At 45.6% G+C, this 27,897-nt stretch overlaps 1 protein-coding gene across 1 annotated transcript in view; it reads left to right on the top strand.

Annotated features, from left to right (window-relative positions):
* Positions 1-27,897, top strand: part of sp4 (sp4 transcription factor) — a gene marked incomplete at its 3' end in the record, with an annotated part of 53,634 nt that overhangs the window by 25,323 nt on the left and 414 nt on the right. Inside the window, exons 11-16 of the mRNA XM_079522949.1 lie at positions 10,997-11,196; positions 11,828-12,081; positions 12,677-13,019; positions 13,518-13,598; positions 25,999-27,124; positions 27,506-27,608. Coding sequence (XP_079379075.1) covers positions 10,997-11,196; positions 11,828-12,081; positions 12,677-13,019; positions 13,518-13,598; positions 25,999-27,124; positions 27,506-27,608 — 2,107 coding nt within the window. The remainder of the gene's footprint in view (positions 1-10,996; positions 11,197-11,827; positions 12,082-12,676; positions 13,020-13,517; positions 13,599-25,998; positions 27,125-27,505; positions 27,609-27,897) is intronic.

Raw genomic sequence — 27,897 nt, 5'->3', positions numbered from 1 at the left:
AAAGCCTTTTTTCCTGAGCTACTACGAATGTTTTCCCCTGCAGTCACTGTGCCACATTTAGAACCACCCCAGACGGTATGCTGATATCCTTCGCCCCGGTTTCAACCTCATAGACCGTAGACATTACAACGTCATCAGACATGAATGGTCCGAGTGTTTCAAAACGCCATGCTGATTATGGTAGGAGACAGTGAAAGCCCCTGGCTAGTATAGATGACCTCTGGTTCTTACCAACGGGGGGGGGGGGCAAAGACAAACAAGTCTGTTGTATCAAATGCTGTACCCAAATCAATCAGTTAGTGAGCGTTCCAGCTCCATTATCCCATCCAGGACGGGAACCCGCTTTTTTTGTGTTTTAGAGCGTTATACTTTAGCTATTGAAAAATAGCAGATCTACAAAAAATAGCAGATCTACAAGCTCATGCCGCGCTATGAGCTTGTAGATCTGCTATTTTTTGACACATCGTGAAAATGTGGCGCACGTTTTTATTTATTTTTCTGAGTGAACGTTTTTAACTCATATCTTTGCTTCTGAGGGCGGGGGGGTCCCAAGAACGACACCCCGGGGGCCCGGGGTGGGGGGGCCCGGGGTGGGGGGGCCCAATTGGGGCGGCCCAATTTCATGTAATGTTTGGGGGTCCTTGACATTGAAAATGTTTGAGAACCACCAACGTAGAAACATGAGGGTTTTTCAGAAAAATGTCATGATTTTAGAAGACATTTGTATAATCGTCCACGGGGCCTAAACGGGTTATACTAATTGTGTAGTTACTCTATTCTTGTGATCATGTATAGAGACAACCACGTCAGGATCACATACAACTTTATTGACAAACGTCATCTGAACAAGTCATTCTCATTCTGTCTCCCAAAACCCCCACAGTCCCACAGTGCCCTCTAGAGGCACCTGTACATCTCCCCCTTGTAGCTGAAGGTTAGACTCTTTGGAACTGTCAACAGAACATGTTGCATTTTATGATTTGCACATTTAGAACAACATCAACAGAGCATTATAATCTATTACTCAAAAGCAACATTATATACTTTTCTTGAACATGCATTTAAACTGCAATAAGATATCACTCTTGTGTTGCACCACCTTTTCTTTTCCATTCATATTTTCTTTTTTCTTTTCTTTTTACACAAATAAACACACAAGTACCTATTTCCTTTTTTTTTTTCACATGCAAAGCTGTCCATTGTCATTTCCCCCTGTCTATCTGACCCTACCCCTCTTTCAAAGGTCAAGTCTATCTGGAGGCTTAGACACTCGCCCTGACTTGGTAGTGTTTGTGGATACTTGCGGTATAGGCACCACCCTCAGATGAGAACGGTTGCGGCGAAGCTGTCCTCCAGGCGTGTCCACCACATAGGAGCGTGGTGTGGGTGCAGGACCCAGAACAGTCCCTTGTGTCTTTGTTGGCATGACCCATACCTTCTGTCCCACTGGTAAAGGTGGCAGAGTCTGCGTGCGGTGTCTGCGATTGTAGGTTTGCTGTTGCTGTACTTTCAGAGCAGCGTCCTTCTCCCTGAAGTCCTCGAGATCCGGCCATTGTGGTCGTAGCTGTCCTGATGAAACGGGCACCGGTGTCCTGATCCTCCTCCCCATCAGCAGCTGTGCTGGGGAACTCCCGTGAACAAGTGGTGTGGCCCTGTATGCCATCAGAGCCGCGTGGAAGTCCCCTCCCTTTGCGAGGAGCGACTTGACAGTCTGAACCGCTCTTTCCGCCTCCCCGTTGCTACGGGGATATCTGGGGCTGCTCGTCACATGCGTGAAATCAAAGTCTTTAGCAAACTGGGCAAACTCATGGCTGGAGAACGGGGGCCCATTGTCGCTAAAAAAATAATGAGGGCTGCCAAACCTGGAGAAGACAGCCTTGCACCTCTCAATAACCTGTTTTGCTGCAGTGCTACTAGGTAGGTTGCAAACTTCTATATATCTGGAGAAATAATCAACCAGGACTAGATAATCACCATTATTCCAATGGAAAAGGTCAGCGCCCACTCTCTGCCATGGTCCGCTCGGCAACTCTGTTGTGATTAGTGGTTCGACTGGTGTCGGGGTTTCACGTGCACAGGTCTCACACCTTTCCACCATCTGTTTAATCTGAGATGTGATACCTGGCCACCAGACAGATTCTCTTGCTCTAGCGAGGCATTTGTTGATCCCTTGATGCCCCTGGTGGATCTTTTGTAGAATCTCTGGCCTCAGGTGGTCTGGGATAACCATTCTCTCTCCTTTCATAATCAGGCCTTCCCCCTCATGCAAGTCTGCCCGTTCTGGCCAATAGGGAAGCAGCGTTTCATGGACTTCTCTTCTGTTAGCAGGCCAGCCCCTTTTCATGAGGTTTCTTAGGCGTATGCATGTGTCGTCACTGTTTTGTGCCACCTCAATGTGCTCCAGTTTTGCTTGTGATGCTGGCAGATGAGCTATCACACTGGCAACGTATGCTTTGCATTCTCTCTCCAGTTCTTCCTCAGCCCTGGTGAGTTTCTCCGGCAGGGGTGCTCTTGACAGCGCATCTGCTGCTACCAGGTTCTTGCCTGGCACGTGTATGATGTCAAAGGTGAACCTGAGAAGCCGCAGTCTGAATCGGAGTATCCTGGGAGGTAGGTCATCTAACGCCCTTGATTTGAGGAGCGTAATGAGCGGTTTGTGATCTGTTCGTATTAAGAAGTCCATGCCACATAAATATCCAGTGAGCCGCTCACATGCCCAAGTCACTGCAAGGGCTTCTTTTTCAATTTGTGCATATCTTGACTCCGTTTTAGTGAGACTCCTGGAGATGAAGACGACTGGTCTCCACGCGCCATCTGGCTGTTTCTGCGTCAAAACTCCTCCCAGCCCATAGGAGGAAGCATCTGCCGATACGACTGTCTCTCGTGTTGGGCTATACTGAGCCAAAACAGTCTCTGAGCTGAGCTCTTTCTTTGTGTCTTGAAACGCTTTTCTTTGCGGTGTGTCCCATATGCAGCTGCTGTCACTTTTCAGCAGGTCCCTGATAGGCTTTGTCAGGTCCGGTAAGTGTGGGGAAAATTTCCCTACAAAATTCACTAGGCCCATGAAACGGCGAACATCAGCCACATCCTTTGGTTCTGGCATGTCCACAATTGCCCTGATTTTATCAGGATCCGCCCTGATACCTTGTGCATTGATGACATGTCCGAGGAACTTGATTTCTGTCATGGCAAACTGACACTTCTCATTAAGAGTAAGTCCCGCCTCTTTGAATCGTGTCAGCACACTGTACAGCCTGGTGTCGTGTTCTGCACGGTCTCTTCCAGTCACCAGGACATCATCAGCATGACAGAGCACTCCTTCCATTCCTTCAACGAGCTGAGAGATCCTCTTCTGGAAATGCTCTGGTGCTGATGCTATTCCAAATGGCAGTCTTTTGAAGTAGTACCTGCCTTCTGGGGTAATGAATGTTGTGAGAGGCATGGAGTCTTCGTGTAGTGGCACCTGCCAAAACCCTGACGTTGCATCAAGTTTTGTGAAGATCCTTGCTCCTTCCAATCTCGCCAGTGTCTCATCCACTGCTGGTAAGATGAGTCGCTCTCTTTCCACGCATTCATTGAGACGTGTTAAATCCACACAGATGCGTATTTTGCCTGAAGGTTTCACAATTGGTACCATACCCGCACACCATTCTGTTGGCTCCTCCACACGGGCTATAACTCCCATCTCCTCCATCCGAGCCAGCTCCTCCTTCACTTTGCTCCTAAGAGGAATGGCCACCCGTCTGGGGACAGAGAGGGCATATGGCAGTGCTGACGTTTTAAGCTTAATTTTGTATTCTCCCTTCAGTAGGCCCAAGCCCGTAAACACCTCTGGGTATTTTCCACGGAAATGTGTCCCAGCATCTTCAATGTTATGGAGCTGGGGAATCATGTGTAGCCTTAGTATTGCAGGGAGGCCCAGCAACGGTGTAGTTAATCCTCTGACAATGAAAACTTGATCCTCAATCGCTGTGTTTCCCTTCTGGAGCACAGCATCTATTTGACCCATGGCATCCAGTGGCTGATTATCAGGGCCAAACAACGGTCTGCTAGGGGGTGAGAGTGGACCATCTCTGTCCTCCATGTACTCCGTTTCAGGCAGTGCAGTTACAGATGCCCCTGTGTCCACTTTGAAACACAGAGATCCACCATTCACAGTCACCATTTCCTTCCATACGGACATCTGGGGATTCTGCAGTGTCAATATTCCCAAATATGCTGCCTCTGACTCTGTCTCTATAGCATTAAGGGTTTGAGCTGACCTGCAGACAACAGCAAAGTGTCCCTTTTTGTGGCACTTCCTGCATTCAACATCTTTCGCTGGGCATTCACTCCATGAGTGATTTGGGGTCCTGCCACACTTTCCACAGGGCATGGCTGTATTCGGGGAAAACTGATGTGTGGCCTGAGCATACCGCTGATTTGTTCTCTGCTTCACAAAGTTTTTCTTGGATTTTTGATAACCCACCGCATCCATGTGGGCAGGGGAATCCTCTTGCTCTGGTCGTAAAACAGCTTGTTGTTTTTTTACTTCTTCATGCTGTCTGACTTGTGCAATGCATGAGGCTAGATTCAGTTTGGAGTCCAACTGTAACCTCTCTGACAGTCTAGCATCACGTATGCCAACAACAATCCTATCTCGGATCATTTCGGATTTCGGGTCATGTAATTCCTCATATTTGCAATGCTCCGCCAACTTATGCACATCAGTGATAAACTGCTCTGCAGTCTCTCCTGCTTCCTGGCATCTTCTGTTAAACTTTGCACGTTCAAATATGACATTATGTACTCCAACAAAGTGCACATCGAAAGCTTCTTTCACTTTTTTATAGTCTTTCAACTCATCTGCAGTCAGACGCAGTGAGCTCAATATGTCGTCCGCCTTGTCTCCCATTGTGTAGATTAGAGAGTTTACCTGGTATTCTCCTTCTTTTGCCACCAGTCCTGAGACCATCCTGAAGCGTTCAAATCTTCTGATCCAGGCGGGCCATGAGCTAGGTTCGAAATCGAATGGTCCCGGTGGCGTGACAGCAAACGCCTGCTCCATGTTTACAGTGTTGACTCTGTAGAGTAGACGTAGCCTCCGTGCTAACTGTTAGCCTCTCGTCTTTTTAGCTTCGTGATATTCACCTTCATTCACCAAACTTTTCCCGAGTGGTTGAACTGGTCATCACTGGCTTTAGACTCTTATCTGCCGTGAGTATATCACTTCTGTCACCATGTGTAGTTACTCTATTCTTGTGATCATGTATAGAGACAACCACGTCAGGATCACATACAACTTTATTGACAAACGTCATCTGAACAAGTCATTCTCATTCTGTCTCCCAAAACCCCCACAGTCCCACAGTGCCCTCTAGAGGCACCTGTACACTAATAACTTTCTACTAATCTAGTGTTGGCACATCAACTGGTTTGCAACACACTGACACACTACAGATCACCTGTTCCTGCAGTGGAAAGCTCTCTTGGCTGGCCTCGAGGCAGTGGCTGCATCGCCCTAAAGCTATCCAGACATCGCAAAGAGGAGTTTTAGGGACAGACAACTACACTCCACAATCTATCCAGACATCGTAAAGAGGAGTTTTAGGGACAGACAACTACACTCCACAATCTATCCAGACATCGTAAAGAGGAGTTTTAGGGACAGACAACTACACTCCACAATCTATCCAGACATCGTAAAGAGGAGTTTTAGGGACAGACAACTACACTCCACAATCTATCCAGACATCGCAAAGAGGAGTTTTAGGGACAGACAACTACACTCCACAATCTATCCAGACATCGTAAAGAGGAGTTTTAGGGACAGACAACTACACTCCACAATCTATCCAGACATCGCAAAGAGGAGTTTTAGGGACAGACAACTACACTCCACAATCTATCCAGACATCGTAAAGAGGAGTTTTAGGGACAGACAACTACACTCCACAATCTATCCAGACATCGTAAAGAGGAGTTTTAGGGACAGACAACTACACTCCACAATCTATCCAGACATCGTAAAGAGGAGTTTTAGGGACAGACAACTACACTCCACAATCTATCCAGACATCGTAAAGAGGAGTTTTAGGGACAGACAACTACACTCCACAATCTATCCAGACATCGTAAAGAGGAGTTTTAGGGACAGACAACTACACTCCACAATCTATCCAGACATCGTAAAGAGGAGTTTTAGGGACAGACAACTACACTCCACAATCTATCCAGACATCGTAAAGAGGAGTTTTAGGGACAGACAACTACACTCCACAATCTATCCAGACATCGTAAAGAGGAGTTTAGGGACAGACAACTACACTCCACAATCTATCCAGACATCGTAAAGAGGAGTTTTAGGGACAGACAACTACATTCCACAATCTATCCAGACATCGCAAAGAGGAGTTTTAGGGACAGACAACTACACTCCAAAATCTATCCAGACATCGTAAAGAGGAGTTTTAGGGACAGACAACTACACTCCACAATCTATCCAGACATCGTAAAGAGAAGTTTTAGGGACAGACAACTACACTCCACAAGCTATCCAGACATCGTAAAGAGGAGTTTTAGGGACAGACAACTACACTCCACAATCTATCCAGACATCGTAAAGAGGAGTTTTAGGGACAGACAACTACACTCCACAATCTATCCAGACATCGTAAAGAGGAGTTTTAGGGACAGACAACTACACTCCACAATCTATCCAGACATCGCAAAGAGGAGTTTTAGGGACAGACAACTACACTCCACAATCTATCCAGACATCGTAAAGAGGAGTTTTAGGGACAGACAACTACACTCCACAATCTATCCAGACATCGTAAAGAGGAGTTTTAGGGACAGACAACTACACTCCACAATCTATCCAGACATCGTAAAGAGGAGTTTTAGGGACAGACAACTACACTCCACAATCTATCCAGACATCGCAAAGAGGAGTTTTAGGGACAGACAACTACACTCCACAATCTATCCAGACATCGTAAAGAGGAGTTTTAGGGACAGACAACTACACTCCACAATCTATCCAGACATCGCAAAGAGGAGTTTTAGGGACAGACAACTACACTCCACAATCTATCCAGACATCGTAAAGAGGAGTTTTAGGGACAGACAACTACACTCCACAATCTATCCAGACATCGTAAAGAGGAGTTTTAGGGACAGACAACTACACTCCACAATCTATCCAGACATCGTAAAGAGGAGTTTTAGGGACAGACAACTACACTCCACAATCTATCCAGACATCGTAAAGAGGAGTTTTAGGGACAGACAACTACACTCCACAATCTATCCAGACATCGTAAAGAGGAGTTTTAGGGACAGACAACTACACTCCACAATCTATCCAGACATCGTAAAGAGGAGTTTTAGGGACAGACAACTACACTCCACAATCTATCCAGACATCGTAAAGAGGAGTTTTAGGGACAGACAACTACACTCCACAATCTATCCAGACATCGTAAAGAGGAGTTTAGGGACAGACAACTACACTCCACAATCTATCCAGACATCGTAAAGAGGAGTTTTAGGGACAGACAACTACATTCCACAATCTATCCAGACATCGCAAAGAGGAGTTTTAGGGACAGACAACTACACTCCAAAATCTATCCAGACATCGTAAAGAGGAGTTTTAGGGACAGACAACTACACTCCACAATCTATCCAGACATCGTAAAGAGAAGTTTTAGGGACAGACAACTACACTCCACAAGCTATCCAGACATCGTAAAGAGGAGTTTTAGGGACAGACAACTACACTCCACAATCTATCCAGACATCGTAAAGAGGAGTTTTAGGGACAGACAACTACACTCCACAATCTATCCAGACATCGCAAAGAGGAGTTTTAGGGACAGACAACTACACTCCACAATCTATCCAGACATCGTAAAGAGGAGTTTTAGGGACAGACAACTACACTCCACAATCTATCCAGACATCGTAAAGAGGAGTTTTAGGGACAGACAACTACACTCCACAATCTATCCAGACATCGTAAAGAGGAGTTTTAGGGACAGACAACTACACTCCACAATCTATCCAGACATCGTAAAGAGGAGTTTTAGGGACAGACAACTACACTCCACAATCTCTGAATGCTATATATAGAGCCTGGTATACTACACCTCCCGAGACCGGAAGCCGACATCTGCTCCATCATTTCCGTTAATGAAAATACGTCTTAACCCATTTTGGGCGGGAACCCCTTTTGGTGTTAGCATTATGTTATGCTTTAGCTATTGAAAAATAGCAGATCTACAAGCTCATAGCGCGCCACCGAGTGGCGCGCTACAAGCTTGTAGGTCTGCTATTTTTTGAAAAATCTTAGAACGACTGACATAGAAACATAGCTTTTTCAGAAAACTGTCAGGATGTAGAAGACATTTTTAGAATCTGATCTCAGGTCAAAATGGGTTAACATCTCTTTACATATATATTTTTTTAATAATTATTACAATTTCTGCTAAGCAGAAGCAAGCTATATAGATAGATTTTGATTCATATTCCGATACATGATTTGCGCCACGGTAAAGACTAAACGGAAGCGGAGAGGAGGCGTCACATGCGATTTATCGCTCGATCATGTTGTCTGTTGTCAGTATGACGGAAGCATTTGAATGGTGGGAGGCAACAGTGTGGTCCGTGAGACTAGGGACAGAGTAGCCGGTTCGACCGAAAATCAAGCGATAATTCCCAGTAGGTTACTTATTACGCCGATCTTATCTAGCCGATCGGCTCGTCTGGGGCCTACTGGCGTTGATGACACGTTAACCGATCTTATCGGTCTATTCAGGTCTACTGGACATGCTGGGAGCCTACTGAAAACGACAAGCCTCCTCATACCCTCCCCTAAACTTAAGCGCAAGCATGTCGCAGCGCGGTCCTAATATTGACGCATGTACGCCAACCTTTTCAGTCAGCAGTATGCAGTATGCCCGAGTATGGGCATGCCCATACTCAGGCATGCCCATACTCGGGCATGCCCATGCCCATACTCAGGCATGCCCATACTCAGGCATGCCCATGCCCATACTCGGGCATGCCCATACTCGGGCATGCCCATACTCGGGCATGCCCATGCTCGGGCATGCCCATACTCGGGCATGCCCATACTCGGGCATGCCCATACTCGGGCATGCCCATACTCGGGCATGCCCATACTCGGGCATGCCCATACTCGGGCATGCCCATACTCGGGCATGCCCATACTCGGGCATGCCCATACTCGGGCATGCCCATACTCGGGCATGCCCATACTCGGGCATGCCCATACTCAGGCATGCCCATACTCGTCGGAAACAATCGTCCTGATCCTAACTGATAGCTGCGGTCTTGTCCATTGATACCAGTCGAAACGGGTGGACAGAGTACAAAGCATCTTATATTAGCGTGCAACGCTATGCTAATCCTGTACACCCCGGACAGTGCGCTATAGCTCCAACCTACGTGCATTTATAAGCAGTGGCGTGCACAGATAGACACTAGGGGGTGCTAGAGCACCCCCTGCCCTTTTGGCAATGTGCCCTTTTGAAAAAAAGAAAAAAACTTTTTTATTTCTTTTTTTTTTTTGATTTTTCAAAAATAGCAGACCTACAAGCTCATAGCGCGCCACTCGGTGGCGCGCTATGAGCTTGTAGATCTGCTATTTTTCAATAGCTAAAGCATAACATAATGCTAACACCAAAAGGGGTTCCCGCCCAAAATAGATTAAGGCATCCGGCCGGTTCCACGCGCTGCACAAGGTGCCCTTTTTTAACTTGAGCACCTGCCCCTCTAAATGTCTGTGCACGCCACTGTTTATAAGCGAACATTTATGAGAGAACAGTTGCAGGAACAGTGCAGTGTTGATTTAGAGAACAGTTGCAGGAACAGTGCAGTGTTGATTTAGAGAACAGTTGCAGGAACAGTGCAGTGTTGATTTCGTCGACTAAAAACTAAGACGCAAAAATGTTCGTCGACTACCTTTTTCCACTGACGAAAACTAAATGGAAACTAAATAAAAACTAAGCTATGATGACTAAAACTTTGACCAGATATACTGACAATTTCGTCATTTTACAATTAGTTGCATGCTGAAAATAGCCGAAAATAGCCTTGTAGATCGGCTATTTTCACCAAGTGAAAAAAAACATCATTACGACGGCATCAAGGCCGCAAAACACTAACACTAAGACATGCATTCCAGGTGACTAAAATATGACAAACTAAATGAAAACTATATTCAAGAGACTAATGACTAAAACTAAAAAGTCTAAATTTGCTGCCCAAAACAACACTGGAACAGAAGAAGAAGAAACGCGTGTCGTTATTTCGTTTAGTTTCAGACAGTAGGGTTTCACTTCTAGTCATGTTTACTAGTTGCCTATAGTTTACTAGTCGACGAGTTGACTAGTTGTTTAACCCATTTTGGGCGCGAACCCCTTTTGGTGTTTTTAAGCATTGTTATACTTTAGCTATTGAAAAATAGCAGATTTACAAGTTCAGTAGTACAACTTGTAGGTCTGCTATTTTTGAAAAATCATGAAAATGTGCCTCAAATCTTTGAATATATATTGTTACAGAGTGAACATTTTAACTCAAATCTTTGCTTCTGGGGAGGTCCCTGGAACAACATATTTTCAGATGGGGGGGCGGAGGCATATTACATATCATTTTTGGGGCCCTTGACAAAACTGCCAGGATTTTGAAGACATTTTTTAAATTTCGAACAAGGTTGACTAGTGGATTTAATAGTCGAATAGTTCCTTATCCCATTTATTCTTCTGAAAGAATATATTTTCAAAGATGTGTTCCTCATTTTCACGATATTTCAAAAATAGCAGATCTACAAGCTCATAGCGCGCCACTCGGTGCCGCGCTACGAGCTTGTAGATCTGCTATTTTTCAATACCTAAAGTATAACGTAATGCTTTAAAACACCAAAAGGGGTTCCCGCCCCAGAATGGCTTAACGCCCTATCAGACAGTTGACTATAACGACCTGGTTGCAGGAACAGTGGCGACCCGTCCAAGAAGAAGCAGCACATCTGCCACATGGAGGGCTGCGGGAAGGTCTACGGCAAGACGTCCCACCTGAGGGCGCACCTGCGCTGGCACACCGGGGAGCGGCCCTTCGTCTGCAACTGGATCTTCTGCGGCAAGCGATTCACGCGCAGCGACGAGCTGCAGAGACACCGCAGGACACACACGGGTAGGGAGGGAGCTGTGGAGAGAGCACAACACACATACACACACACACACACAGGTAGGGAGGGAGCTGTGGAGAGAGCACAACACACACACACAGGTAGGGAGGGAGCTGTGGAGAGAGCACAACACACACACACACAGGTAGGGAGGGAGCTGTGGAGAGAGCACAACACACACACACACACAGGTAGGGAGGGAGCTGTGGAGAGAGCACAACACACACACACACACAGGTAGGGAGGGAGCTGTGGAGAGAGCACAACACACACACACACACAGGTAGGGAGGGAGCTGTGGAGAGAGCACAACACACACACACACACACACAGGTAGGGAGGGAGCTGTGGAGAGAGCACAACACACACACACACACACACACAGGTAGGGAGGGAGCTGTGGAGAGAGCACAACACACACACACACACACACAGGTAGGGAGGGAGCTGTGGAGAGAGCACAACACACACACACACACACACACACACAGCACAACACACACACAGGTACTAGGGAGGGGAGAAGTGCTTCATGTTCATAATGTCTCTCCCCCCCCCCCCCAGGGGAGAAGTGCTTCATGTTCATAACGTCTCTCTCTCTCTCTCTCTCTCCCCCCCCCCCCCCCCCCCCCCCAGGGGAGAAGCGCTTCGAGTGTCCCGAGTGCTCCAAACGCTTCATGCGCAGCGACCATCTCTCCAAGCACATCAAGACGCACCAGAACAAGAAGGGGGGCGGAGCCTCCGTGGCCATCATCACCACCGACGACCTGGAGGAGGACGTGGACGACGACGACGTGGTCAACGACGACGACCCTCTAAGCTCCTCCCCCCGCATCATCACCGTGGCGACCCTGTCCCGCGAGGAGGGGGAGGAGGGCGAGGAGGGGGAGGTGTCCGGCCCAGCCACGCCCACACCCACCGCCGCCGCCTCCTCCAATCACCTGGAGGGGGAGGGGGAAGAGGAGGAGGAGGAGGAGCCAGAGGAGTTTGAGTAGAGATTTTGATTGGTTGTCCGGAAGGCGCATTTCTTTTGTTTGTTTGTTTGTTGCGCTCGTGAAATCGCCGTGGCAACACCGCAAGGACAGGTTGATTTGATTTGATTTTTTTTTTTTTTTGCCGTTCTTTGACGAGAGCGGAGACAGAGACAGAGAGACTCGTTCTGAACTGAAATCTTTAAAAAAAAAATATATATATATATATATATATAAATATATATATATATATAATACACTTCAGAATCTAAGTAAATAAATGAATAGGACTAACATATACATAACAGCAGAGATCTAGCCTAACTACGCGTACCATGAAAGATTAGCTCGGCATTTATGAGAATAAATCAATCAATGATAACAGAAACACGAAGTGGGGGGAGGGGCAACAATGTTGTAGACTAGCACAATAAGTCGAAGGGGTTCCTGCTGGTTTCATGAAAGCCCCAAATTATACGTAGCGTTTCACGTGGGCGTGGCGTCCCGGGAACAGCAGTTCTACAGGCTCCACGTGGGCGTGGCGTACCGGGAACAGCAGTTCTACAGGCTCCACGTGGGCGTGGCGTCCCGGGAACAGCAGTTCTACAGGCTCCACGTGGGCGTGGCGTCCCGGGAACAGCAGTTCTACAGGCTCCACGTGGGCGTGGCGTCCCGGGAACAGCAGTTCTACAGGCTCCACGTGGGCGTGGCGTCCCGGGAACAGCAGTTCTACAGGCTCCACGTGGGCGTGGCGTCCCGGGAACAGCAGTTCTACAGGCTCCACGTGGGCGTGGCGTCCCGGGAACAGCAGTTCTACAGGCTCCAGCTTGATAAAGCTGCTAGAAGCAATAATATGAGTAAAAGCGGACATGTCTTTCCGGCACCCCAGAGCTCCTATTTTGAAGGCATCCCCGGCACCGATAGTGTTAACAGGCTTTTTGGGCCAAGATAAATAGGGCCTATAGGCTTGTTTCCATTGTGGTCCTCTGTATAATATCGAAATCGGTCAGACTACGGTCAGCACCGATTGTGTTAAAAATGTGACATATTATTGCTTATAGCAGCTTTAAGTTCTCCTGTTTTCGGTGCCCGACACGGGCGTGCTACAGACACGGGCGTGCTACAGACACGGGCGTGCTACAGACACGGGCGTGCTACAGACACGGGCGTGCTACAGACACGGGCGTGCTACAGACACGGGCGTGCTACAGACAAGAGTATACATTCGGGGCTAAAAAGGAAACAAACCCAACACACACACAGAGATGATTTCTTTCTTTTGTTTGTTTGTTTTACCAGACCTTAATTGAAGCGTTCTCTCTCTATGCACAATGACATATTCCTGTTTGGGACAGTCGGCGCTGAACGGTCAATCATGCTGGAGAGGCTTGGCGGCGCTGATCAGGCAAGGGGACAGAGGCGGCAGCGCTGGGACGGTGTGTGTGTGTGTGTGCGTGCGTGTTTGTGTGTGTCTGTGTGTGTGTGTGTGTGTGCGTGTGTGTGTGTGTGCCTGTCACGATCACAAAATTCCAAATAACATTTCCGGTCTAGTCTTTAAGGCTTTTTTAAACAATAACTGCACGGGGGAAGATGTGCCAAATATAGAAAGAAAGTCACTTCATAATAATTTAAATATATATATATTTTTTAAATGTTTTACAATAGTGGAAACGGCTGATCCGTTAGATCTAATAGATCATATTTCTGCCTGATTTTGACAACGTTTGAAAATGTGTGGAACATTTTTGTCAACAGAGAGAGTGGAAACACGATTATCGTCGCGTGGAAACCTCTCATGTCCAAATCTGTACCTCGTCGGCATTCAGATAAAAAAAGAAATCGCAGATCCACAAGCAAAAAACACGCTGCTATGACGCTGTAGTATAATCATTAGAGATGTCCCGATACTGTATCGGAAAAGTATCGGTATCGGCCCTTTTTGTCATATCGGGTATCGGTGAATAAGCCAGTCTAACCACCGATCCGACACAGGGGTAGGTAAGGGGGTTGACACTATGGCAGGTAAATAAAATGTTGGGGGCATGTGGAGTTTGCTTTGGAGTTGCCCCAAACTACAAGTGCACATTAGAGTGATGAGTCTGCTATAAACAACATGAGATAAAAATAATTCTTTGTTCAGTCTCGGTATCGGCTGACACAGACATTGTGGTATCGGGATCGGATCGGGGACGAAAAAAGGTGTATCGGGACATCCCTAAATAATCTTGTAATCACATTTTGTTTACGAAACCGTGGCAGCGGTGGCCGAACGGATTGCGGAGCGGTCTTGATACCGGAAGGTCGCCAGTTCGAATCAGCGGTCCGACACGTTAAAATTACCACCGCTGAAGTGCCCTTGAACAAGGCATTGAACCACTACGATGAAATGTGTTCTATGAGCAGGGCCTGGCTGGAAACAAGTTCTTGAGCTTAGCCCAGATACCCTGGGTAAATATAGTAATCATTTCATTTCAACAAACTACAAAAACATGGAGAAGAGGTTTCTGCCCCCGATGATCTCAAACATTTGAAATCGATTATGATCGATTATGATCCATATATGATTAAAGCAGTGGTTCCCAAAGTGGGGATGGACCCTTATGGGTCTGTAACTCTGAGAGTGTACACTCTCAGAGTTACAGTGGGGATGGACCCTTATGGGTCTGTAACTCTGAGAGTGAACACTCTCAGAGTTACAGTGGGGATGGACCCTTATGGGTCTGTAACTCTGAGAGTGAACACTCTCAGAGTTACAGTGGGGATGGACCCTTATGGGTCTGTAACTCTGAGAGTGTACACTCTCAGAGTTACAGTGGGGATGGACCCTTATGGGTCTGTAACTCTCAGAGTGTACACTCTGAGTTACAGTGGGGATGGACCCTTATGGGTCTGTAACTCTCTGAGTTAAATTAACATTGATTTTACAATATAAATTGGGGGTCGACCCCAGAGATAGAAATGCCATTAAATGGGGGGGTCCGTAGACTAATGCATGTCAAACTGGGGGTCCTTGAAATAAAACGGGTTGAAAATCACCGCTAGAGCCGTTACAAATCTTCTCTTATGAGGGGCATATCTTTTCAAATAGGGGGTCCGCGGGCTGATAAGTGTCAATTTGGGGGTCCTTGGGGACCACTGGATTAAAGCGATTATGTAATACCGTACATTAATATGGTTTCTCTGCGGGCAAAAAAAATACATGTGATCGATCGACAGAGAGAGAGAGAGAGAGAGAGAGAGAGAGAGAGAGCGTCCTGGCGCTGCAGCGAAGTGGTCCAGAAGAAACTGTGTGCCCACCACCGTTCAGGTTCAGTTTCAGGTTGTTGTTGTTGTTGACGTTTTCTTAAGAGACCAGAAAATGCATTAAACTGTTATTGAAGGACTGAGAAGAAGACAATAACAAAACAATGGGATAAATCTAAGAAGAAGAAGAAGAAGACGAAGAAGAAGGAGGAGGGAGGGAGGGGGGGAGGGGACTAAGTTGCGGGGGGGAAAAAAGCACATATTAAAAAAACCGAAAGGATTTCTACGTAAATGATGCATTCCTATTGAGACGCAGCGGTCGTGTATGTTTGTACGTGTGTTGGGGTGGGGGGGTTTAAAAAAAAAGGTTTCTAATAGAACGATACAATCTTAGCTTTCTACAACTTGGTTTGTGTAGTGAAAGCAATACTATAATTAACGACAATCCTAGTGAAACCATGTTTACATTGCTGGGGGAGGGAGGGGGAGATCCCTGCTGGGGGAGGGAGGGGGAGATCTTTACATTGCTGGGGGAGGGAGGGGGAGATCATTGCTGGGGGAGGGAGGGGGAGATCTTTAGTCTGGGGGAGGGAGGGGGAGATCTTTAGTTTGTTGTTTCGATACTAAAAACGAAATGGAAAAAAAGAAAAAAAAAAGCCAGTTTATAGCTGTCCACAGGTTCGAGGGGAAAAGGTTAAGGCGGGGTCGAACGTCCCCCGAAACAAGTGCTAATATGGTCTACTCTGAACGCACGCTTTATCTGTTCTCCCCAAAAAAATACTAAAACCACCACCCTAGGGTGGCTTCCTCCTGTGTCCCGGGCTTTGAGCCCACCGTTAACTGGCTCAGAATCTATTTTTGTCATCTGTACGTGAAATACGAGTCTGTAAACTATTTTTTTTTGGGGGGACGGGGGGGTAAGGTTTATAATATGAGTGGTTTATAGTAAGTTGGTTACCATTGCATGGTATTTTGATAGGTCACACAACCCGCCTGGCTCTTGTTCCATGTCTGCGATGTTGTTGCTATGGCGAATTCTCCAGAGACGCCCCCCCGCCCCATCCCACCACCCGTCACCCTCAACTCGCAACCCCCCTCCTCCCCTCTCCCCACCATGCTCCACCTATCTGTGGGACGTGACCGATGTGCTGCAATGCCTTAACACAAGCTGCCGTACTACAGTGTCCCATGGGGAAGGGGTGTCGGAGTGGATTGAGAAAGGGGAATGCGTGCGTGCGTGCACACGCACGCACGCACGCATGTGCGTGCGTGTGTGCATAGGTGCGAGGTAGCACTGTATTTATGATATTGGGACGACCACATCAGTGTGTGGCGCCGGTGTCTTGCACCAAAATTTGCCAAATTTCCAGTGCACGGCCCAGTGTGACTCACGCTCAAAACAAGAGGCTAGACACTTCCAAATCCAATATCGTCCCAGAGTCACAGCCCCCTAGGCGTATCCATAGCATAGCATCAGAATCATTTTAACCACCTTATTAATTTATTGGCTATTCAAAGATCTACAAGCTCACAGCTCGTCAGTTCTTGCCGCAAGCTCATACATCTGCTATTTTTTAAAGATTATATTTTCTTAATCTCAAAAATCTCCCTTTGGGGCGGGGGGGGGGGTCCCTGGCACAAAACCTATTTTCAGGTGGGGGTCTGCCGCGGCCAAATGCATATGAATTTAATTTAGGGGGTCCTTGACATGGAAAAAGTTTGAGAACGACCGTTCTATGTGGTGTCAGGGGGGGGGGGGGAACGACTCTGGAGGGCAGGCCATAGCAACGAGAGCTGGAATGGGGAACATAAAGGGGGGGGGGGGGGGGAGCATGGGGGGGGGGGGTCCCGTTTAGCTATGTCGATGTTATGACGTGTTCTGCTGGTGTTGCTCCGTGTTAGTTCAGTGCATAATATGTTTATTATTAAAATATACTTCGGTTTAATTTTAATTTTGATTTGATTGTTATATTTCGTTGAATTGTTTTTTTTATTATGGCCCCTCCCGACGAGTACGTTATTAATTATTATTATTACCGCACAGGGCCCACAGTCTGCGTACCAACAGTACGTACAGTACAGCTAATTTATTATTTATCCATGACTTGTTAATATTTGCCTTCTTTTGTTTTTGCTGGAGTTGTTATTCGTGCGCATTTGATTGATCGTGTACAGCATGTGTTATTTTTGCCGTAGTTGCTGCGTTATTTTTATTTTATATTGTTTTAACTTTCCGTGCTTCAGGGTTCCCCTCATGAAGGTCCTAGAAGTCCTATAGTCCTGGAAAAAAGGTTTGGAAATTAATCAATCAAATGTTTTGGAAAATGTCTGTATATTTACTGTGTCCAAATTTGACTGAGGGTCTGCCATTGGATTTTTTTTTAGAATTTTCGTTTTTTCATGTCATATGAAAGCAGGGAATCATAGCTTCAATTTGACATTTTGGTTGTTCAGTTTGACCCACCAGTTTAGGAGATATGGCTTATAGAGTAATGTCTTGCAGAGAAACAGCGAGTTGAGAAAACAGGGTTGAAAGGTTCACTTCTGTGGACTCTTAACATTACACCTAGCTACATGTTTAAGCATGTATTTCATATTTACATGTCTTCTGTGGTCTCTAACATTACACCTAGCTACATTTATTTCATATTTACATGTCGATTTCACCTCTGACACTTATTTCAGACATGCTCTAGTATGTGAAGAGCCTGTGCTATTAACTCATTTAAAAAAAAAAGAAAACAAAGTTTCTCTGTTGAAAAGCTGGAATTTGTGCGATGGCGTCTCTCAGTCAAATCTGGTCACTTATCGTCTCGGTCAGGTGGAAACCACATATGTCCAAAAACGGTTACTTTTCAACATTCAAATAAAAAAAAATAGCAAAAGTTGCAGATCTACAAGCTCAGATCTACAAGCTCAGATCTACAAGCTCAGATCTAAAAGCTCAGATCTACAAGCTCAGATCTAAAAGCCCAGATCTACAAGCTCAGATCCGCGTTCCGAGATTGCGGATCTGCTACTTTTGATACTTTTATGTGCCCCGGTATCGCGATCAAATTACGGCTGTTAAAAAAAAAAGAAAATGGAGATAATAGGGTTCTGCTCAGAAGCGACAAAATACATTGTTTTTATCCAATATTACGTGAAAACATGGTATAATTAATTATACGTTAGCTTGTTGTAGATCTTTTCGTCACGAGAGACCCGACGCCTTCGCTCGAGTCTGTCTCGGTGCATTGATAGCAGACTGGTCTAAGGCCCGAACCACACCAATGAATCTGTCTTGGGTGCATTGATAGCAGACTGGTCTAAGGCCCGAACCACACCAATGAATCTGTCTTGGGTGCATAGATAGCAGACTGGTCTAAGGCCTGAACCACACCAATGAATCTGTCTTGGGTGCATTGATAGCACACTGGTCTAAGGCCCGAACCACACCAATGAATCTGTCTTGGGTGCATTGATAGCACACTGGTCTAAGGCCCGAACCACACCAATGAATCTGTCTTGGGTGCATTGATAGCACACTGGTCTAAGGCCCGAACCACACCAATGAATCTGTCTTGGGTGCATTGATAGCACACTGGTCTAAGGCCCGAACCACACCAATGAATCTGTCTTGGGTGCATTGATAGCAGACTGGTCTAAGGCCCGAACCACACCAATGAATCTGTCTTGGGTGCATTGATAGCACACTGGTCTAAGGCCCGAACCACACCAATGAATCGCCATACAACTCCTTGCAACGAAACGGCTGCGAGTAGTTGCATGTAGTTGCACGAAACCATTATCCCGATGGCAGTTGCAAGGACTTGCATTTGGTGTGACACCAAAACAGTCAAGTCGAGCCAGAAGGAAAGGCTCTCAGTCTACCGAGCAATCTTCGTTCCTACTCTCATGCCTTGGGTCATGACCGAAAGAATAAGGTCACGAATACAAGCGGCCAAAATTTGTTTTCTTCGACGGGTGGCTGGCCCCATTTCCCTTAAGAGATCGGGTGAGAAGTTCAGTCACGCGAGAGAGACTCGCGTGACTGAACTCTACTGAGAGTAGAGTCGCTGCTCAGTTTTGTTGCAAGGAGTTGCATTGGTGTGACATGTCCTTAAAACTGTTTTGTTGCAAGGAGTTGCATTGGTGTGACATGTCCTTAAAACTGTTTTGTTGCAAGGAGTTGCACTGGTGTGACATGTCCTTAAAACTGTTTTGTTACAAGAAGTTGCATTGGTGTGACATGTCCTTAAAACTGTTTTGTTGCAAGGAGTTGCACTGGTGTGACATGTCCTTAAAACTGTTTTGTGTGGTTTGGGGCTTAGCGATTATAATAGGCCTGGAGAGGGGATAAAATACTTTGGAAAAGTTATGGTTACAAGTTTAAACATTAAGTGTGAGTGGGAACCCTGGTGAACCCTGGTGAACCCTGGGAAACCCTGGGGAACCCTGGGGAAGTGGGAACCCTGGTGCTGGGGGGTGAACCCTGGTGAACCCTGGGGAACCCTGGTGAACCCTGGGGAAGTGGGAACCCTGGTGCTAGTTTTCATTTATTTTTTTCTACGTCTGCCCAACGCCGTTCCTTTTCTTCTTTCTCTTTGCGCCATAACGTTTCAAAACATTAAAAAAATAAAAGTAACAAGAAGAAAGCTTTGAAAATATAAATACAAAAAATGTAATAATAATAATGAAGATTATTGTTCACAAAATGAAAAATGGTTGATACCAAATGAATTTAGATGTTTTTCGGTAATATTTTGTGGTGACAAACCGACTTTTACCTTTTCTTTGATATTTTCTAGTGACATCTCATTTGTAAATCTTTTTCTAAGATGTTTGTTGGTCTCCATGACATTTGATCATGTTTTTTGCCAGGTTGGCCTCAAAGGCTCTGGTTGATATTTTTAAAAAGAAAAGACAGTTTGTACAAAATGTGTCAACGAGAAGAGAATAAAAAATAAAACACTTCAAAATGGAAAAGATGATTTGCCTGAAAATAAAACACTTCAAAATGGAAAAGATGATTTGCCTGAAAATAAAACACTTCAAAATGGAAAAGATGATTTTCCTGCATAACACTTGTAGTGCGGCGGATAACCAAACCAATTGTGCATTTTATGACTAAAGCATGAAACTTTCAGAATATCATCTACACACCCCAAGGTTTGATTTCAGACGTGGAACCACTTTCTGACTGACATCTGGTGACCTTGAGGGGTCATTGACCTCAAAATTGCATTTTTGCACGTTTTGCTCCATTATTTTCCACTATAATAATGATTTATGTTTGTTAAATGGAAGTTTTGTTCTAATGAATGACAACTTAAACCCCAATAGTCTACAGAGATGGTGAATCATGTAAATGTAACCCATGTGGATTATAGGGCTACTAAGAATAATCCTATTTATGTAGTTTAGGTGTAGTTGCATTCCGTTTCCACTAGGGGGCACTATACCCTGTCCCTGCAGTGGTAGTCTAGTAGAAGAAGCTACATCCTGGTACTAAAGCTACATCCTGGTACTTCCAGAACATTCCACTCGTTTTCTTGGAAAAAGATGGTTTGATGATAATCTACAGAGACAACTCTTGAGTCCCAACTGTGATCCTGAAGGAGAGAATTCAGTGAAGTATTGTGTGAAGTGTGTTGAAATCCCTGGTGAGTGAAGCCACACAGGCTTCAAGCCTGCTGCCTGTTGCTATAAACTTGCTAGCCATGTTAGCCATACTTCCCTTTCTTTTTGAGTCCAGATGCATTCCTTAAAAACCAATCAGGGATTTGGAACTATTGTGTCTAATGTTTGAGTATACTTTGGTGCACTCTGTATCATTGTATTATGTATAAGAAGCTAACTATGCTAATCGCGATTAGCATTAAGCTAACTGCATCCACCATGCAGTAGCATGGATAATAAGGAGCTAACTATGCTAATCGGAAATTAGCATTAAGCTAACTGCATGGACTGTGGTGATGCAGTAGCATGTAGAAGCACTAGTTTGTACAGTATGGTGTTTACATTACAACCATTTGGTTTCAATGGTTCAAGTCACTCTTGGAGTACAGTAAAGTTGATGATACAATTTATAAACAATGGAGTATTAAAAAGGTTAAAAAGCCTAAAAATGGTTATGTTACATTTAAAAGGGGAAGATAAGAAATTCATTGTGTATATAATTAATGTGTCATGTTATTTATGTTTTTGCATTGTATGCTATTTCATTTCATTCAATGTATGTATTACTATGATCAATAGCTATACTGTACATTATTACATTTAATTGTATTTGAAGTATATCCTTATTGGTTATACTGTATACTAAAAGATATTGGGAGAAATTAATGAGGTCTCATAAGAACACAGAGTAATTTGCTATTCTGCACTTCGTGTAGATTGGTTTTTTGACAACCCAGAGAAACCCCAGTCTGAATTCTGATGGCGAGCTTAGTCCAGTGAAGTGATCGACGTCTGTGCATGGTTGTGGAGCGGTGTGGCCAACCGCAGGACCAGCTACAGAGGATCCGTCTGTTCACAGTTTCATCGACAGATACAGATAAGAACCACTGCTGTCTCTGCCCGAGCAGCAGTCCCCTCACTCACGTATACTGATACCTCCGCCGAGGTCTATCTACATACACCCACGTATACTGACACCTCTTCCCGAGGTCTCTACGCACACACACCTTGAACTGAGAAACTGAGAAACTAACACACACTAGTGGATCCATACATCCTTAACAAAAGGGAACAAGGGTTTGGGTTTTAACACCCTAAAGAACATTTCATCATCCATTTTATTTCAAGAGCTCTCTTTCTTATTTTCTATATTGCAGCGCTGCAACTGTATGTTGTGTATTGTTGTTTAATTGACAGATACTATGCTGAGGCAATAAATGCTGTCAATACTGTTCAACTCAACTAAACATTCAACTCTTATTTAAGGGTAACCACTAAACGGACCTAGGTAGATGTCTGGCGCCTCTTGTTCTCTGACATCGGGGTGGGATAGGGGGCGCTACACAAAAGTGGCGAGCCAGCCAGGACTGGTTTTAATTGATTTCCACTTGAAAGTTGAACAGATTGACACTTTTATTGCACTCTTTGGTGAATACTGTTACCATAGCCATGGATGTGATTCAGGCTGAAAACGTAAAAATACCCAATTCTGTCATAGTAAGCGGTGTAATTGGTGACGATTCTGAAGTTGTTGAACATTTATCGCAATTTGGTTCTGTTGAGAGGGTAATTGATGTGCCCAGTGTCACAGGGAAGGATAGAACCACACTCATTGTGGAATTCAAAACAGGTGCTCCCATCGAGCTACTAAAAGATGAATTGCCCTGCAAAACACCTGGTCGTCAACCAAATGTGATTTACGACATTCAGCTTTTGTCAGAGTGGTATACTGCTAACAGAAGCGCAAGCTTAACTGATAGTTACTTAACTGATCTTAAAGGTATTGCTAAACTAAGTGGAGCAGATTTTGAGAAGGTTTTGCTAGAAGAGCTGGCTAAAATTCAAAAGTCAACTAAAAGTAGCACAACTGAATCAGAACTTGGTGCAACAATTAACCAGGAAAAACAGTCTGCTAGCAGCACAGCCCAAACTGAATCAATAACTACTGACAAACAAACTCCTATTAATATAGGCTCCGACTCATCCGACTCACTCCCATCCGCTGTAGCTGCAGAAGCATCCTCCCTACATAGGAAGCACGCCCTGTACTTATCCCCTGAACAACTCACCACACCTGATGTCCAAAAGGTAGTGGTTGAACACATCATTAAGAGCAATGAAATGTCTTCACAGTGGCATGGTCATTCTAAGCTTAGACCGTTCTCAGGAAAAAGCCCATGTCCCCAATACGAGTCTGATTATGATACATGGCGCAGTAATGTAGAGTTCCAGCTCACAGATGCTACAGTGTCTGACAAACACGCAGTCCGAAGAATAGTAGAAAGTCTTCTTCCACCTGCTGCTAACATTGTAAAGCACCTTGGATCTAAGTCTACTACCCATGACTATCTCCACCTACTCGACTCAGCGTATGGCACTGTGGATGACGGAGACGAGCTTTTTGCTAAATTCTTGCATATGAATCAGGACCTTGCCGAAAAGCCTTCAGCATATTTACAACGATTACAGACAGCCCTCAGTAAAGTTGTTAAAAGAGGTGGCATCGTTGCCAGTGATTCAGAACGCCAGCTGCTTAAACAATTCTGCAGAGGTTGTTGGAATAACGACTTGATTACCAACCTCCAGCTTGAGCATAAAATCAAACTTGATCCACCGTCATTCGCCGAGTTTCTCCTCATGTTACGCACTGAAGAGGACAGGCAAGCTGCTAAGTCCAGCCGGATGAAACAGCATTTAGGCATCCATAAAACCAAAGCCCAGTCAAACTCTCTTAGAGTGGAAGAGTATGACACTGATGATACTGACACGGCAACTGCTGCAGATGGCGCATCTCCTCTAAATGCCCAGAAATTGGAAAAGCAACTTGCAAAGTTACAATCCCAAATGGCTTCCCTGAAAGCAGCATTTGATAAAGGTTCAAACCAGACATCTGCTAAGCCAAATAAAAAAACAAAGTCTACAGCCAAGGCCTTCACTGAGGAAAAGGGTTCATCCACCGGCTGGGCCAAAGTCACAAAGAAGCCTCGACCATGGTATTGTTTCAGCTGTGGCGAAGATGGCCATATCGCACCCTCTTGCCCCAACGAAGCAAACCCCGAACTAGTCGCAGTGAAGCGCACAGAGTTCAAACAAAAACAAAAGGCCTGGGAGGAACAAAATCAGCAATATTTAAACTGACATCAGTTCCTGACGAGGGACAGCCAGGAACTGAACCGAAGGGATGTCCCAAAACTAAAACTCAGACTAAGGCATCCATTCAATCTCATGATGCAGTACACCAGATTAAACTACCTAAGGGGCTTGTAGGACAGAAGTATACAGCTAATGTCACGGTGGCAGGGGTTAATTGTAATTGTCTCCTTGACACCGGTTCACAAGTGACCACCATCTCTGCTTCGTTCTACAAGACTAATCTCTCAGAGACACCCATCCAACCCATCGATACCCTAGAGGTTGAAGGCGCTAATGGCCAAAATGTCCCATACTTAGGCTATGTGCCCCTCAGTCTTAAGTTTCCCAAAAACTTTATCGAAACAGAGCCTGAAGTTTCTACCTTAGCGTTAGTAGTCCCAGACTTACGCAGTAGCTGTGACCTACCTGTACTGATTGGAACCAATGCACTTGATGTGTTGTACGATGAACACTGTCATGGTAAAAATCCAAACGACTTGTCTTCTGTCTATGGCTATAGACAGATACTCCGTACGCTTAAGCTCCGAAATGAGGTCAGTTCTACAGGGAAGATGGGCTTAATGACTCTCAAAAGCAAAGTGCAGCAAGTAGTACCTGCTAAGGAGAGAGTCCTCCTGGAGGGCTATGTTAATGCTGACACCACCAGCGAATGTGCAGTTGTTGAACAGCCAACAACATCAACCTTGCCTGGTGGAATCCTTGTAGAGTGCTGCCTTGTCACCCTGCCTAAGCAGTGTCCTTATAAGTTACCTGTATGGGTCAGGAATGAAACTGAGCATGACATAACACTTCCTCCAACCTGTGTCATTGCCGAGCTTCACACTCCCGATGAAATCTATGACAATTTAACTGCCTCAACCAAAATGGCTGATCCTGTGAAATGTTGCCCTGTCACTGCTCAGTCAGCCAAGTCCAACCTGACATTCGACTTCAGTGATTCCCTTCTTCCAAAAGAATGGCAAGACAGAGTAACAAAAAGTCTAAATGCTTATTCCGATGTTTTTGCCCTGCATGATCTGGAATTTGGGCATGCATCCAAAGTGAAACATCACATAAACGTAAAGGATGAAACCCCCTTCAAACAAAGGTCAAGACCAATTCACCCAAAAGATTATGAAGCAGTTAGGAAACATCTGCAAACACTCCTGGAGGCAGGAGTGATTCGCGAATCAGAATCACCTTACTCTTCACCAATCGTGGTGGTTAAAAAGAAAAATGGTGACGTCCGTCTATGCGTCGACTATCGCAAGCTTAATGCACTGACAATACGCGACGCATATGCACTTCCCAATTTGGAAGAAACTTTCTCAGCCCTTGCGGGATCCAAGTGGTTCTCAGTAATGGACCTAAAGTCTGGTTATTACCAGATAGAGATGGAGGAACGTGACAAGCCTAAGACCGCCTTCGTATGTCCCTTGGGGTTCTACGAGTTCAATCGCATGCCCCAGGGCATTACCAATGCACCCAGTACTTTCCAGCGATTAATGGAGCGATGTATGGGCAGTCTTAATCTTAAGGAAGTACTGGTCTTTTTGGATGATGTCATCGTTTTCTCAAGTACGTTAGAAGAGCACGAAACCAGGCTTCTCCATGTCCTCCAGCAGTTGAGAGAATATGGGTTGAAACTCTCCCCATCCAAGTGTCGTTTCTTCCAAAGCTCAGTCCGTTATCTAGGCCATATTGTTTCTAGCAAAGGTGTACAAACAGACCATGAGAAGGTTAGTGCCCTCCGCACCTGGCCAGTACCCCAAACTCTCAGTGATCTTAAATCATTCTTAGGTTTCGCCGGGTACTATCGCCGGTACGTGAAGAACTACTCCAAGATAGTAAAGCCCTTGAATGATCTAACCGGAGGCTACCCACCGTACAGGAAAGGTCGGAAAGTACCACCTTGCCCCGGAAAGTACTTTAACCCCAAAGAACCCCTTACCGAACGGTGGACCCCTGCCTGCCAAGAAGCCTTTGAGGCAATCATAGACAAACTCACCACAGCACCAGTACTTGGATTCGCTAATGCAGCGTTACCGTATATTCTCCACACGGATGCAAGCACATTTGGTCTAGGGGCTGCCCTATATCAAGAACAGGATGGCGAGATGCGAGTTATCGCCTATGCTAGCCGAGGGCTCTCGTCCAGTGAAAAGCGGTACCCAGCACATAAGCTAGAGTTTCTAGCCATGAAGTGGTCCATTGTGGAGAAATTTCAAGACTACCTTTACGGAAACACATTCACGGTAGTAACCGATAACAACCCATTGACATACGTCTTGACGACCGCCAAACTGGATGCTGCTAGTTACCGGTGGTTGGCTGCTCTTTCCACCTTCGACTTTAACATCAAGTACCGTGCTGGCAAAAGCAACCAGGACGCAGACGGCCTTTCAAGACGGCCTCATGATCCTCTCACCGATGATGATGTCTCTCTTGAGGAACAGGAGCGAATACAACGATTTGCCTCTCACCATCTATCTTCATCTCCCGACCAACATGATCTACCAGCTGACCCCATTAATGTCCTGTGCCACCGCCATCTCTTAGGTGAAGCAGACGACAACCTACCTTCTATCACCTTGGTAGAGTCCCTTGCTCTTACCGCTGATGCGGTACCAGACATCTATGGCGATGAGGAGGCACAAGGTTGTTCTACAATACCTACCTTCAGCGAGGAAGAACTCCAACAACATCAGAGGTCTGACCCAGACATTGGATATGTTATTAACTTGTTGAAGGCTGGAGATGAGGCCAATCCCAACCTCAATCCCAACTCCTTAGAGTTGAAGTTGATGCTCAAAGAATGGAAACGTCTGGAGTTGAGAGATGGTCTTCTCTATAGAACACGCAAATCGGAAGATGAAATCACCTACCAGTTCGTTGCTCCTAAGTCTCTACGATCCACCATTCTCAGGTGCCTCCACGATGATATGGGGCATATGGGTTTGGAACGAACTCTCGACTTAGTCAGGACAAGATTTTACTGGCCTAAAATGGCTGCAGAAGTGGAGAAAAAGATCAAGTCATGTGGACGTTGTGTCCGAAGAAAAACGCCACCTGAAAAGTCAGCACCACTTGTGAATATCAACACAACTCGTCCCATGGAACTGGTATGCATGGATTATCTTTCCCTGGAGCCCGACAGTCATAATACCAAAGACATCTTGGTCATAACTGATCACTTTACCAAGTATGCGGTTGCTATACCAACAAAAGATCAGAAGGCTACGACAGTCGCAAAGAGTCTTTGGGAGCAGTTCTTCGTGCATTACGGGTTTCCGGAGCGTCTTTTAAGTGATCAGGGCCGGGACTTCGAGTCCCAACTCATCAAAGAGCTCTGCGTCCTTGCCGGTATCACCAAAGTCCGCACCAGTCCCTACCACCCAAGAGGGAACCCGGTTGAAAGGTTCAATCGGACTCTTCTAGGCATGTTAGGAACCCTAAGAGAAAAGCAGAAAAGTCATTGGCGTGATTATGTAAAACCCCTCGCCCATGCCTATAACTGCACCAAGAACGAGGTCACCGGGTTTAGCCCGTATGAGTTGTTGTTTGGGCGCCAGCCTAGGCTACCAGTGGACATTGTGTTCTGCCTACCTGTTAAAAGCGGTTCTCATAAATCTCACTCCCAGTATGTGAAAAGCCTGAAAGCCCGTCTTCAAGAGAGTTATGAGATTGCCACAAGGAATT

This window comes from Electrona antarctica, assembly GCF_951216825.1.
Source record: "Electrona antarctica genome assembly, chromosome: 15".
In the NCBI taxonomy this organism is placed as follows: domain Eukaryota; kingdom Metazoa; phylum Chordata; class Actinopteri; order Myctophiformes; family Myctophidae; genus Electrona; species Electrona antarctica.
The sequence above is the reverse complement of the archived record's forward strand: the minus strand, read 5'-3'. Positions and strand labels throughout refer to the sequence as shown.